The sequence below is a fragment of the Narcine bancroftii genome, chromosome 2, assembly GCF_036971445.1.
Source record: "Narcine bancroftii isolate sNarBan1 chromosome 2, sNarBan1.hap1, whole genome shotgun sequence".
Lineage (NCBI taxonomy): Eukaryota > Metazoa > Chordata > Chondrichthyes > Torpediniformes > Narcinidae > Narcine > Narcine bancroftii.
In genome coordinates, this window is record NC_091470.1 from 275,126,910 (window position 1) to 275,141,782 (window position 14,873).

General features: G+C 39.4%; 1 protein-coding gene across 4 annotated transcripts in view; it reads left to right on the forward strand.

Moving 5' to 3' along the window:
* The window catches only part of cnot10 (CCR4-NOT transcription complex, subunit 10), an 87,212-nt gene that overhangs the window by 42,012 nt on the left and 30,327 nt on the right, over nucleotides 1–14,873 (forward strand). The window contains exons 17-19 of one of the 4 annotated variants that reach the window (XM_069920981.1): nucleotides 308–435; nucleotides 2,625–2,700; nucleotides 4,228–5,825. In XM_069920981.1, coding sequence (XP_069777082.1) covers nucleotides 308–435; nucleotides 2,625–2,700; nucleotides 4,228–4,376 — 353 coding nt within the window. In that variant the 3' untranslated portion in view covers nucleotides 4,377–5,825. Of the gene's footprint in view, nucleotides 1–307; nucleotides 436–2,624; nucleotides 2,701–4,227; nucleotides 5,826–14,873 lie in introns of those variants that run through there. The other 3 variants (XR_011352160.1, XM_069920982.1, XR_011352161.1) reach the window with 3 other exon arrangements.

Consider the following 14,873-nt stretch of genomic DNA (forward strand, 5'->3'; position numbering starts at 1 on the left):
TCAAAACATTGACCAATCTTTTCCTCTGATGCTGCTCCAGCAGAATTTGTTCAACCATATGTGGGTTGGTGAGAACGACATCCTTCTGATCTGTTTCCAGCTGATGAATTTGAATTTTACTTGTGGAAGGGTGCCAGAATACTTCCCTTGAGGTAGAATATTTGTTGCTCTGTACCTGGCACCATGCTGTGCAAGATAGATTCTCATTTTTCTACAAGCTTAAGAAATGAGATTTATCCATTCTAGAGTCAGCATCAGATTCAAGGTTAAAACATGCTCTTCTAATTTTATTTTGTGCATTTCACAGCTGGGAAACAGATACTGCAATGTTATCCTAATTCCGTTACATCAGCTCGTGCAATGATGCTCTTTAACCTTGGCAGTGCATATTGTCTACGCAGTGAATATGATAAGGCACGCAAGTGTCTTCACCAGGTGAGAAAGCAAGAGCATGACGTTTAACTTGCTCCATCCAAATCCTCCAGTGGTGTGCACAGTCTCAGTGGCATGCATTACCTCCTAAAGGCATATTCACCTGTGGGAGCTGGATTATTTGCTGCAAAGGTCCTATTCAGTTGCCACTTGGGTGGTAGGGTAGAGGGAAGGATGTGGTGGGGTGTTGAGACATCTTACAGTCCTTAGTAGTTTGAATTTAAACACGCATTGAATATTTTTTTAACTTATTTTGTGATTCTTGCATTATATATATATATTTTTAAAAGCCTAAGGTCCTTTAGTTTATCTTACCACCTTAAATGCTGTAGATGATTTAACCCTACTTGTAGCAAACATTCCTCTTGAAATTTGATTTATTAATTCATGTTACTGAAAGAACAAGATTTGTTACCCTCCTTTCTATAATTTAATCTGGCTACATGTTAACTGGCCACCTGACAAAAAGTCCTAGGTTGGTCTGTCTGGACATCTTTGTTCCTGTAATTTAGCACAAAGGTTTGTCTCTGCTATTTGATGATGATATCCCATCTTAAACATGTGTACAGTTCCTGTCAAGAATCATAACTAGTGCCTTTGCTGTTGTAAATTGCTTGGCCCCCTTTGCTCTTTTTTTTGGCTCAACTACTATGACACAGGCATCGAGGTTTCCTTTCTTCAGTCTTTTGTACTAAGATTCTGAATTCAATTTTCCTTCAGCCACAGTTTCATTAGGATCGTTCCACATCCTAATAATTGGTGGGGATGAAAATGCTGTTTTTTTTAAAAAAAAACCTTTATTTGAGACTACTTTCATGATGTGTGCCATTCAAATGCAGATTTGCCAAAAAGGTTTGCCCACCATGCTCACAACAACCCTCTTATGACTAAACTGCAGCAACTTTACCCCCAACTCTGCCAATTGTTGCGAGCATCTTGTTCATTGCTGCAGGCTCTCTTATAAACACAAGAGAGCCTACATTGATTGGTACATCTCACACAAGACTTTGTTGTGCATTCCCTGCTGTAAAAAAAAAATTCACTTCCAAGTAAATACTTGAAGAAGAAGAATATATCAGTAGTAACATTGATAATGTACAAACTTGTAGAAAATGGATTCCTAAGGACAAGTAAAAATCCTAGAAGTAAAGTGTGTGTGTGTGTGTGTGTGTGTGTGTGTGTGTGTGTGTGTGTGTGTGTGTGTGTGTGTGTGTGTGTGTGTGTGTGTTGTAAAGATACATCCATTAGTGATCTGATGCTATATCCCTGGAGTTTCCCACTGTCTGCCAATCTGAGAAATATGTTTATTGTAACTCTACTTTCTGGATTTCAGCCATTTCTCTCTGCTTGTTTATATCATAGGTTGGCAAGTTCCCATCTGATTCTTTGTATGATATTTCATCATGTGTCTACATTCTCTATTGTAATTTCCCCCATTTCCTCAAAATATTCCATAAACATTGATTTGGAATAATTGGTTCACATCTGTTTTGGCTATCTGATCATCGATGCCTGTCAAAGTGTTTTTATTTTATCTCCAATTACGGTTTACTCCTGTGGACACAAGATCAGCTTCTCAGTCTTTCTGTGTCCCTGCTTTCTTTCTAACACTTATCAGTCCCCTGGATCTCTTGAATAGTTTTAGTCCATTGAATTTTTAAATAATGTTTAGTCTCTATTTCCCTGACCTCCTTATGGAATTTTGGGTTGCATACCATATGTTCTTGGATGCTTTTAACACCTTTGTTCAGCTAAGCATTCCATCCATAGATACATATCTGTTGCTTGTTCCTTGTTTTAGATTCATGGAAGCCAATGAAAATAGTCTTCCCTGAAAGAAGCAATAAACTACTTCTCGACTGCACCTTCATAATCAGTACGCTTGGAGTATACTGCTTCATTAATGAATCCCTTTAAGAATTTTTTTTTGTTGCTTTTTTTAAGTATCTGCCTTTTCAATCTTGCCTTCTCATTCATCCTGACCTTTCAGTTAGTAAATTGTTTCTTGTTACTTTATTCTGAGAGAATTGTGAATGTATACAGTGGACTGTGTATTAATAGTTTGAGCTTTCATAAAGCACTTAATAAATTATTCCAGTTTAGACATCCTTCTGAGCCTTTACCAAAGAAGTCTGTTTACATTGTTTCTGGACACTAGCTCATATCTATTTTCCTTTATTTATCAATTGAAGGCTGCCTCGATGGTTAGCCCGAAAGAGATTCCACCAGAAGGTATCCTGCTGGCTGTATATCTTGAACTACAGAATGGTAAGTTTCCACTTGATAATGATCACTAAGGTAATAACTTTTATACTTAAAGTATTGTCTGTAGAAGTTGGGGCTTTTTTTTTAATGTAATGCTGTTAGGGTACTTATAAAATAATTTCTATGGGGACTGAAGTGCAAAGCAATAGTTTGGAATAGGTTTGCTTCATTAATAGCATAAGTTTTGTACAATTTCTAATGAAAATTGACCATTAATGCATTCTTCCGATGCTGCCAATTGATGTGTCATATTCCCAACTCAAGATTGATGTGTTTCAAGCCTGTACCTGTCAGTGCTCCTCACACCAATGGACAACTTCTGTGGGATTCTGTCAGAATAATTCTGCCATAACTAGCATTGATAGAGGACTCTGAAATGCCCAACAGGGCTTCGCGAACATAAAGCTGAACGTGATCAACACTGAATCATGGAGAACATGGCCTGGTTTGAAGAATATCATAAATGAGGCAGGAGGAGTTTCTGGAGGAGAATCCAGAGATTGGGTCTTGCCAGTCAAAAGCATTGCCACTAGTTGTGTGACAATTAATATTAGGGAGGTTCAAGAAACCAGAATTGTTGGGATTTAAATTTTGGGAGAGGACTGGATGAGATTACAAAGGTAAAGAAGAGTGAAACAGAAGAGATTTGAAAGCTAAAGCAAATCCTGCATTCCCTCAAGGATGTAAGATTAATAGCAATCTGATAAAATTTTTGAAGATTGAAACAGTGGAGAGAAATACTGTAACTTTGGGAATTCTGTTTTAATGATCATGCCATTCATGAATGGTGTCTGTAAACACTTTGCGCTGCACTGGTTAATGGAAATCTGCAACCCCATTTCAAAATAGATGTATAGTTTCATGGCAGAGGAGTATTCTAGGTAAATGCATTTAAGATGTCAATCTAAGACCTCATTGAATGACAAGGCTCAAGGGGTGAATGGCCTGCTTCTCTTTCTTGCCACCTTACTATGACATGTAGGAGTAGTGGTCATAGTAAATTTGTCTAGAGATGGTGAAATTATTGCAAATTTACACTTGTATTTCTACTGCTTGCAGTCTTTGTCCCTACAGTTGTGTACAATGATAGAGTTCATGTATAATACATTTGAACCAAAATTCTTGCTGCAGCTGAAGAGGTGCTTATAAAGAAAAACTATAATAATAAACTAATTAAATTGAGAGATAACAAAAACACAAGATAGATAATAAACACAGTAATCGTAGTGCAGACAGTCTTTTTGTGGTGTCGGAGCAGTCCCTGAATGGAGTAGTGAGGAGAGGTTAAAGAGCCTTCTAGCTATTGGAGGAAACTGTTCTTAAATGTAGGCGTGTTGGTCTTCAGGTTTCTGTACCTTCTGCCCGAAGGGAGCAGTGAGAAGAGGTTGTGACCAGGGTGATAGAGGTTCCTTATGATGTTGAGGCAGTGCCTCAGATGTGGCGGTCGAAGGGAGGTCAGAACAGTTGAGTTTGGGAGCAATTCACCCAGTCGGTACATGTAATTTGTTTTTTTTTGGTTGTGGGGCCCAGGCAACACACAGTTGGCACTACAGATCATCAAAAGGAATCAGCTGCTGCCATCAGTGAAAGCAATGTCTTCTGAAGTGAAGAAGAAGCCAATGTTCCAGTCCACTCAGACCGTGCAGCCGCCACCCTTCAGCTCTGTCCAGCGGAAGTGAGCCTGTTGTGCTGGCATTTACTCACTGCCCTCAGGACTATACCCCTTCTGGGTAAGACGGTCAGGGTGGAGGGAAGAAACCATCAAAGCACTGCACCTCTCATTCATCCAACCAGGCAGAATGGGAGATCTTGGACTGTCCTGTGCTAAGGATATCAGTACCGGTTAGGGTAACTCTAATTTGAACTCGATGCCAACTGCAGATAACCCGTGTACAGATTCGAGGTGTTTGTGGAATATGGGAAGTTTATTGAGTTTTTAATGCTTTATTTTATGTAATGGTTTGTAACTGAAGTATTTATAACTGAACAGATTTGTTTCCTGATACATTTGCCGCAATTAAAACGATTTAATGGAACCTTGTACACTAAAGAACACTTTTATATATGGCCTTTTAGTTGAACATCTCTGTACAGTGTACATGTTATAAAACTGTCATCCTTTAATGAACTCTATTGAGATTGTTGGTTGAATTTTGTTCTGGTGTTATATTTAAAATTAAATTGATGCAACTTTCCTTCCTGTTGAACAGAATTTACAAGTCCCCTTGTCTTAGCTGCAGTCAGTGTTGTAATATCCCTGAGCTGTGGAGACGATTGTGGGGTGGGGAGAGAAGGGAAGCAGAAAGTCAGATATCATATAAAAATCCAGAACACAATATTCTCAATTACTATGGATATGTGAAGGGAGTATCACCAATGACTTGAAATTGGTTAATTAAACCAACAACATTTTGTAAATGGTGAATTCCAGGTCTGAATTCTTTGCTGCTTTTCAGCAATTGCCTCTTTTCCTTTTCTGAAGAAGTTCATGTTGTGTATAGAAAGACCCAGGGATAAGAATTTTAAAAAAATGAAATATACCAAAATAATAATGAAAATATTATAGTAGATTTTTGATTGACAAGGTTTGTAAAAGAAACCAAAATGTAACATGCTACCTATACACTTGCTTTACCAACCTCCAGCCTGGCTGTTGGAGGATATTGGGAGAACAGGGAGAAGGGGGAGCGAGCTTTAGAAAGCTACAAGAGAAGACCAGAGATGAGGGGCTGACAAGATTGGATGCCAGGATCTAACACTGACTCAGTGGGCTATGTTTGGAGTCATTATGAGGAGAGGACATAGTTTGACTTTTTCATTGCAAGCTTCTTCATCACAAAATTCTCCCGGGGAATTCTCAGCACTGCAACAGAGTTTGGCTGTGTCGCTGAGTTACACAGCAGTGCTCCTGAGCACCATCCCATCTTGTAATGCTGCTGAAGTCTAGTGACTCAAGCAACCGGCCCATAATTGGAGGCCAACTAGATCAAGAGGGTAAGGTTTTCACGAACCGCAAACTGACTGGTCAAACACAGGTGCTCTTAAGTGAAGCAAATCAAATGATATTTTGGAGTATACTTTTTATGATTGTGAATAAAGAACAAAAGTAAACTGTGTTGTGCTGATTACTTTGGTGTGAACTGCTATTCCTTGCCTTCTATCCATGGTACTTAGTAAGGGCATTGGAGTTTCTTGATTACCTCCCTTTTGAGGTATTAAAATGAAGTGATTTTAGAGACAGTAGATTTAGGAGAGACTGTTCCATCCATGTCCCAGTTCAATATGATTGTAGTGATTCATCTACTCGATGACAGTTTCTCCAAGATAGTTTTGCTTAACAAAAATATATTCATCACCTTACAATCTATGGTGCCTGTGTGTATACATCACTTAATTTAAAATGGAACTTCTTGCCCAAGATCACTGCTGTCTGCCTGAGGTGCATTGCCCAGATCAGCCATTCCAGCGTGTGGACTGACACTGAAGTACATCACAGGTTGGGTGGAAACCAGCAGAGGGGCCTTTTTACTTCAGTTCCACTTCCTGCAAATCCTCTACTGTATCTGCATGTCTATAACCTGGCTACAGTTTTGGATTCACTCCACTTAATCTGAAAATGAACGTCCTTGTGCTTAATCTCAACGAAGGGAACTTCTTTTATAAAAGCTCAAATCAACGCGAACCAAAAAGAGTGAATTGCAATTATTTCCCATAGGAAGTCTACATTGAATCTTTGCCTGCCTTCCCTTAGCATCAGGAGGAAGTTGAACTGCTGACCAGCTGTCAGCTGTGTGTAGTAAAGGAAGCTCCATCCACTACTGTCAGTGGCGCCTCATTTATCACCCATCTGCTGAAAATGTCTTAAATCTGCTTGTTAATCCTGTTTTAATTCAGAGATGCAGCAGTTGCAGGCCCTTCCTGCCCATGAACTGGCTTTGCCCAAATACACCATGTAAACAATTAACCTACTAATCCCATTCATCTTGGATATGGGTGGAAACCCACACAGGTCATGGGCTTTTCTTAATTGTTTGACCTCAAAATTATTACTCTTTCCATAACAGAAGTCATTTGGCAGAAATAAGGGAAGACTTGAAGTGCACTTGTTAGGCAAGCTTTGGCATCTGCTCAGTAATTTAAGGCATGGTGTTTTCTGTAGATGAGAAATGTCTTACTGTGGCTTGATCATTGAGTTCCCTCTGGGAGCAAACCCCAGAACACACCCATTCCTGCAACTCAGAAATGTCCTGCCAGGAGAGAACTAGGATGATCCTATAATTAGGTGATCATTGCGGGTTACTTTCCTTCCATATGGATTCTGGTGACTCGGGTGTAAAGGACGAGTTGTTTGTATTAGAAAGTAATGTGCCTCCAGCAGGGAGAGATCGTTCTGGTATTAAGTGTATGAAATTGCATTTCTAGAGTACCTTCCATATCTTTTACAATTATGGTGATTTGAGGTATTGCTTTTGTTGCGAATGCATGCAGAAAGGTCACTTGTGCACTCCAGAGTCTCACAGGCAATAATGGGTGGATAAACTGCATTTGAGGAGTTAGTTGAAGGCTGAATTGGCCCTGAAACACCATAGATAATCTCTGTTTGAAATGGGGTCATAGGCATCAGAAATGGTTTAATTTTTGTCTAAAAGCAAGTACTCCTTCAGTACAATACTACGAAATCAAGATTTTTGTGTTCAGTGCATTGGAGCACATTGGTTAATGCTACTGTTGGGAAGTGTGCAAATACCTCAGAAATCTATTAGCATGTTTTTCACTGATTTTTAAGGATAGAGCCATAGAAAACTACAATGCAGAACAGACCCTTCTGCCCATCTAGTCTGTGTCAAACTTATTCTGCCTAGTCCCACTGACCTGCACTCAGGCCATAGCCCTCCATACCATCCCATCCATGTACCTAAATGTTAAAATCAAGCCTGTGTCCACCACTTTGCAGCTTGTGCCCCCACTCTTACTACTCTGTGAAGGTTCCCCTAAATATTTCACCTTTCACCTTTAACCCATGTCTTCTAGTTCGTGTCTCACCTAACCTCAGTAGAAAAAGCCTGCTTGAATTTATTCTTTCTATGTATATCTCCATCAAATCTCCCCTCATTCTCTGATGCACCTGAAAATAAAGTACTGATCTGTTTAACCTTTCCCTGTAATTCAGTTCAAGTCCTGGCAACATCCTTGTAAATCTACTCTGCACTCTTTCAATCTTAGGTGCACACAATACTTCAAATGTGCCTTGCCTTCATCTTTCTTGGTAACTTCCTTGGAAAAACTCTAAGCTGCATTTCAGTTTGGTGCGGGATCTGCTCTGCCCAGGACTACAGGGAACTGCAGAGAGTTGTGTACACAGCTCAGACTGTGGCACAAACCCTTTTATCAACCCCCTAGTACTTTACCTTGGGAAAGTAGTCATACTCCTCAACCCTGCTACTGGTTGGGCAGAAAGTGTATAAGTTGGAAAACGAGAGCCTCCAGATTCAAGGCCAGTTTCCTTTCTGTTATTATCAGGCTAGTGAAAATGATAATGCCCTGAACATTTCTGTAACAATGCACTGCATTTTTATTTTCCAGTACCTTTTATACTTGTGTATTGGTGACTTCCCTGGATAACACATAAAATAAAGTTGTTCACTGTATCTCTGTACTTGACAATGACCCATTTCAGTTCCACTTTGGGCTACTCACTGTCTCAGCTCCCATGCACAGTTGAAGCCTGAAAGTTTGCAGGCCAAACAATTTCTCATCTCCTTCTACTCACAGTAAACTAATTCATCTAGAAGAACTTGCAGTAAGCTGCCTGATCTCTGCTTATTGCACTTAATGTCCTTGCATGCTGATGGGTGTGAGGTGCTTTCCATGAGTTAGCCTGAGCTATTGATTGGTGGTAGCCATAATTTATCCGGTGAATCGCGTTTGAATCCCTCGCTGTCTGTAAGGAGTTGGTGCATTCTCCCCAGTGTCCGCATGGATTTCCTCCAGGTGCTCCGGCTCCAAAGACTTATGAGGTTAGTAGGTTAATTGGGTCACCGGGGTGTATTTGGGCAGCACAGGGTCACGACCAGAAGGGCCTGTTGCCATGCTGTATCTCAGAATTACAAATCAAGAGGAAGCCACATGGGTCATGGCGATGTTATTGTGGCCATTCCTCCCAAATCACAGTTCAGATTGCCATACGGAACAGACAGGCATGCATTCAAGTTTATTGTCATGCAACTATTGGTTCCTTATGGAGTAATAAATCTCCAGGAGATGGATTTCCATCTGAATTTTATTAAGGGTTTATTAATACCTATATTTATGCAAGTATTAGATCAGGCTTGAGAAACCTATACTTTTCCAGAATCATTTTCGATGGCAATAATTACAGTGATTCCTAAAAAAGATAGAGACCCTTTAAAAGCTTCATTCTAAAGACCCATTTCATTATTAAATGCAGATTATAAAGATGTTGCAAAAATTTTAGCAAATAGGATGAATAATTTGTTACCTAAATTAATAAATATGGACCAGACAGGCTTTGTTAAAAAGAGACAATTGTCAGAAAATGTAGTTAGATTGTTTAGTATAATTCATTTGATGCATAAAAGAGGTGAGTTGAGTGTTGCAGTAAGATGCAGAAAAGGCATTTGATAGATTAGAATGGGATTTTTTATTTAAGGTTTTGGAGAGATTTGGATGTAATTTTAAAAATTGGATTAGAGCATTATATAATAACCCTAAACCTAAAATAGTAACTAATGGACAAGTATCCACCCGGTTTAAATTGATGAGATCTAGTAGACAGGATGTCTTTTATTCCCCCATCTTTATTTATTTTAGCCCAAGTAATTTGCTCTGATTTACAAAGAGTTTCAGGATAGATCAAGAAGAACATAAAATTAGTTTATTTGCAGCTGATATTTTAATATATTTGACTGACTCTGAGACATCTTTACAAAGACCATATGTTCAATTGGCAGAATGTGGAAAAGTTTCAGGTTATAGAATAAATTTGGATAATAGTGAAATTTTGCCTTTAATGGAAGGTGATAATACTCAATGTTAAAGGGATACTCAGTTCAAATGGCCAAAAGAGGTATTAAATATTTAGGTATATGCAAGGACAGAAATTTGAAGAACTTATAAAAATTGAATTATTTATATTTACTTAAAAAGATTGAAGAAGATTTGAAAAAAATGAATAAATATACCTATAACTTTATTTGGAAGGATTAATTGTATAAGAATAAATATATTTCCAAGAATACAATATCTTTTCAAAGCATTACCTATTTTAACACCTCAAAAAAATTTTCAAGAACTAAATAAACAAGTAAAGAAATTTCTTTGGCAAGGCAAAATGTCAAGAGTGTCTATAGAGAAATTAAAAAGGAAATATGAACTCTCAGGCCTTCAGCTTCTTAATTTTAGAAATTATTACCGAGCAGTGCAAATGAGATTTGTTGCTTCCTTTTTTTGAAAATAAAAGTCGGCATGGGTTAATATAGAACTGAATAAGAGAGGAGAGCAGAAGAATTTACAAGTGGCAACCAAAATTGATGGTTACTGATAAGGAGACAACATTATTGAAACATTTGCTTGAACAAAATAAATGATTGAGATTGGTGTAAGAGGGTCTATATCACCTAAAATGCCATTGATCCAAAATCCCCTTCTAGCTCTTTCAGGGGATAATAAGTTTTTGAATATATGATCGCGAAAGGGGATAGTAAATGTTGCAGATTGTTATGAAAGGGGTCAATTAATGTCATTTGAGCAATTGAGGAACAAATACACTATACCATATAAATACTCTTTGTTATTTTCAATTAAGAGCATATTTGAGGGATGAGCTTGGACCGACCAACTATTTTTACCTAGTTGTACTGAAATAGAACTTATTAGGAGAGGAATTGTTAAAAAAATTGCTTCTATGATGTATTCATTTTTACAAGCAGGAATTCCTAAACAAGGACTTCATAAATCTAGACAGAGATAGGAAGCATTTAAATATGGGAAAATTTAATGCAAGGATTGTATGATAAATAAATGTTAGATATAAATTAGTCCAAAATAATTTTTTACATCAACTATATCTCACACCACAGAAACTAAACAGACTGAAATCAGATTTATGTATCGATGTTTTAGATGTGGTGTAAATGTAGGATTTTTTTTTTACGTTCAACTTGCTCTTGTCCCAATGTAAGGCCTTTGTGGACTGATCTACAGAATTTTTTTAGAACAAGTTACAGGAATTGTTTTTTTTATTTGCAAAGTCCTGATTTATTTTTATTAGGGAATGTTGAAGGTACAAGACCAAAATTAAAATGATCAGTTTATCAATTGGAATTTGTTAAATTAGCTTTAGCCATTACTTGGAAGTCTAATACATCTTTGGGTATTTTAAGGTGGCATGCAAAGATTCAAAGTTGTATTTCTTTGGAAAAAATTACACATAATTTGAGAAATAAGTACAGTATTCTATTTGGTGCCTGTACACACAAATAATGGGATTAAATTTGTAATTATATCCTTCCTATGCTTCTAGACCTGCAAGATTATCCTCTGAGTGGTTATGAAGAATCCAAAAATTCTCTTTCTTTTCTTCTTTTTATTTATAGGCATATATTAACATTTTTTGAGGGGGAGGTTGGGTTGGAGGGGGTTTTTGGTATGGGGTGAATATAAATAACGTTATTTTTCCATCATCAATTTTCACACTTACCTTCTGGAGTGGTCATTCACACAGAACGACCTGTGTACGGGTATCATCACATGTTTAGACTAAATACCTGACGTGCGGAACTTGCGTAGGCGAGACATGGGTCGATTTTGCCCATTATGTCATATTCATTAGCCCATTGTTCCTAACTACCTACAGTTCAGTTTAGACTGCAGGCAGTTCTCAATAATGTCTAGGGGTGCCGCAGGTCAAATTTCGGAACGAGAATGAGTCACTCATTTCCGTTCCAATCTTTTTACACAGAATGCATTTTGGGAATAATTTCCTGGAACATCAGTGGCTGTGTAAAAAAAAAAAAAAAAAAACATAAGAGAGAGATCAATTGGTACAGATCAAAAGCAGCATAATTTTACCACATTCAGCATCTGATAACAGTGAGAAAGAAACTGTCATTGAACTTACACTTGGAAAAGGAGAGGGGGGTGTGAAGAGAGTGTGACTGGGATGGGATGACTCTCTTAATGTGCTGGCTGCTTTCCCACAGCAGTGGGAAGTGATGATGGAGGGGAGAGAGTTGTGTGTGATGGCCTGAGACATGTTCACAATTCTGCAGCTTCTTGCAGACATGTGGAGCAGTTCCCATCCCACGGAGTGATGCAATCTGACTGGATGCTTCCTCAGCTTTGTGGCAGGGTCTTTGCACATCTTCTAAAGGATTGCAAAATGGAAACGAAACTGTGGAACCCAGCAATATCAGCACATAATATTTATATATGTACCTAAAGACATAATTTAAAATATATACAAATATTTTGGGATGATTTACTCATTTACAGGACACTGTTCATCAATCTCATAACCTGCGGGAAGGAGCTATTTTCCAGCCGGGCAGTCCTGGTTTTGATGCTCCTGTATCTCCTTCCTGATAGGAGTGGGTCAAAATTCCTGTGTGATGGATGGAAGGGGTCCTCAATAATTCTTTGAGCAACGTTCATGCAATGCTTCTGGTGAATGTCATCAATAGAGGAAAGGGAGACCTCAATGATCTTCTTGGCCGTGTAGATGATCCTCTGTATTGACTTCCAATCTGATGCTTTGCAGGTACTGTACCACACAATGATGCAGTCAGATAGGACACCCTCTAAAACTCTGTAAAATTATGTCAAGATGGGAGTCAGTCGCTTTGGCCTCCTCAACCTCTAGATGCTTCAGCACCTTCCTGACTAATGAGATGCTGTGAGCCAAGGCTAGGTCATCCATTACATGCACACCAAGAAACCTTGTGCTCTCCACTCTTTCTGAACCTCTCTACCTTTGCTCCTTGCAATTAAATAGGTGTAATATTACATGAAATTTGCTTTAGTCTGCCGTAAGGAAGACGGATTCACTCTCAGCAGAAATTGCCAGACACCTCTTACAATCAGAGAAAGAGAAGCAAAAGAGAGTCCCCCCAGAGTTACTGAGTGCCCATGGATTTGCCGCCAGCTCTGCTGCAGTATCCACAGTCACACTGACTTCAGTCCAATCCTAGATCCATATCCAAACCTCTGGCTCGATCAGCAAGTCTTCAGTACCCTCTCACATTCCTGTTCCACCTGGAGATATCCTGCTTAGACACTGGCTCAAGGAGGAAGGTCTCCATCCCTGTTGGGTGGTTCCGGTGATGTTCTGTGCATGGGAGGATTTAGGTGACAGGAGGAACAATGGTACTGATTGGCCGTTATTAATGACAGTGCCTGCTGTTCTCAGTCGGTCCACTCAGTGGAGCTGTTAGGCTTCAGAACGGGGCACTGGCAGTGTCCCAGATGATGCTAGTTGAATATTTCTGGTATATTCTTGGTGTTACCTTCCACTGTGCCTACACCTTATCTCCAGTCCTTAATGCTGAGTTCTGTGTATAAAAACCAGATTGGAACATAGAATTTTACAGCACAGTAAAAATTGGCTATTCAGCCAATAATGTTCAAACCTATGGAAATGTATTCCACAACAATCTAGCCCTTGCCTCCTTCTGTTTTCCTTATGTAAGAGTATTTTAAGTGTCCCTATTGCACTAGCCTCCACCACCACCAATGGCAATGCACTCCAAGCCCCACCACTCTCTGTGTTTAAAAAAAAAACTTTCTCTCTAATGTCTCCCCTAAACTTTCTTCCACTCACCTTTAACAGATGTCCTTTGGTATTTTATATTGTTGCCCTGGGGAAAAAAAGGTGCTGGTTGTCCACCCTATACAATCTCTGCATCTCTACTAAGTTGCCTCTCATTTTACATCATTCCAAAGAAAATAACCCTAGTTCTGTCTTTTCCCTCTGGCTCACGGTTCTGTTGCTTCCACTCCAATAATGAGGACATTGTGAGAATTGTAGACTCTTGTAGATGGAGCATGAGTCGGTGGCTGGGTAGTTTATGACCTGTCATGCTTCCTCAGCTGCTTACACAGGGTTTTGGTGTACACCTAGCATCCTGACTGCCTCCAGCACGTTGTTCTCTCTCGCCTCCTGGAAGGAAGAATTCCATCAATGATCGGGACAAATAGAGGCAAATTGTGAGGAAGGAACTTGGATTCCGGAAAAGGGAGAGGGGGCAGTGTGTGCTTATTGTGTTCATACTGGGTGCTGCGTGGATATTAGGTTATGTCGACCACCTGCGCTACTGCCTTAGAGAAAATCTCAATCAAATTTAGACCCTTCTATCTACGCAGAGAGTTCTCATCAGTGATTCTCACTGGAATTTATTTCCCTCCTTGATGCCGATTACAAACAGGCACTTGCAGAGCTGTATGATGTGGTCAGTAAACAAGAGACAGCCTATCTTGATGCACTACTAATCTTAGTTGGAAACTATAACCAGACCTGTCTCAAGAAAACTCTGCCCAACTACCACCAGTATGTAACCTGCTGTACCCAGCACATTCGATCACTGCTACACTAGGATACGGAGGGCCTACTGTTCATTCCCGAGACTGTATTTTGGCAAGTAAGATCATCTGGCTGTGCTCCTCCTGCCTTCACACAGATAGAACCTAAAAAGAGAGGCCCCAGAACACAGGACGGCTAGAAAGTGGTCATAGGAGGCTGAAGAACAGTTGCAGGACTTCCTCGATTCAGCAGATTGGGTGATGTTCAAGCAATCAGCTGAAAATCAATGACTACACCAGGTCTGAAATGGACTTTATCAAAACACCTGTGGATGAGTTTGTCCCCACCAATTCGTTCAGGATTTCCCCAACTAGAAGCCCTGGATGAACAATGAAATTCAGCACTTGCTGAGAGCCAGGTCACAGGCATTTAAGCCCGGAGATCCAGATCACTACAGAAGCAGCATGTATGACCTTCAGAAAGCCATCTCCTGGGAAAAATGGAGAAGTCAGACAAAAATAGAAACAAATCGAAGGATACTCGACAGCTGTGGCATAACCTAGTACAAACCCAAATCTGGTGCAGTAGAAGACGGCAAAGCTTCACTTCAAGATGAACTCAATGCCTTCTATGCCCAATT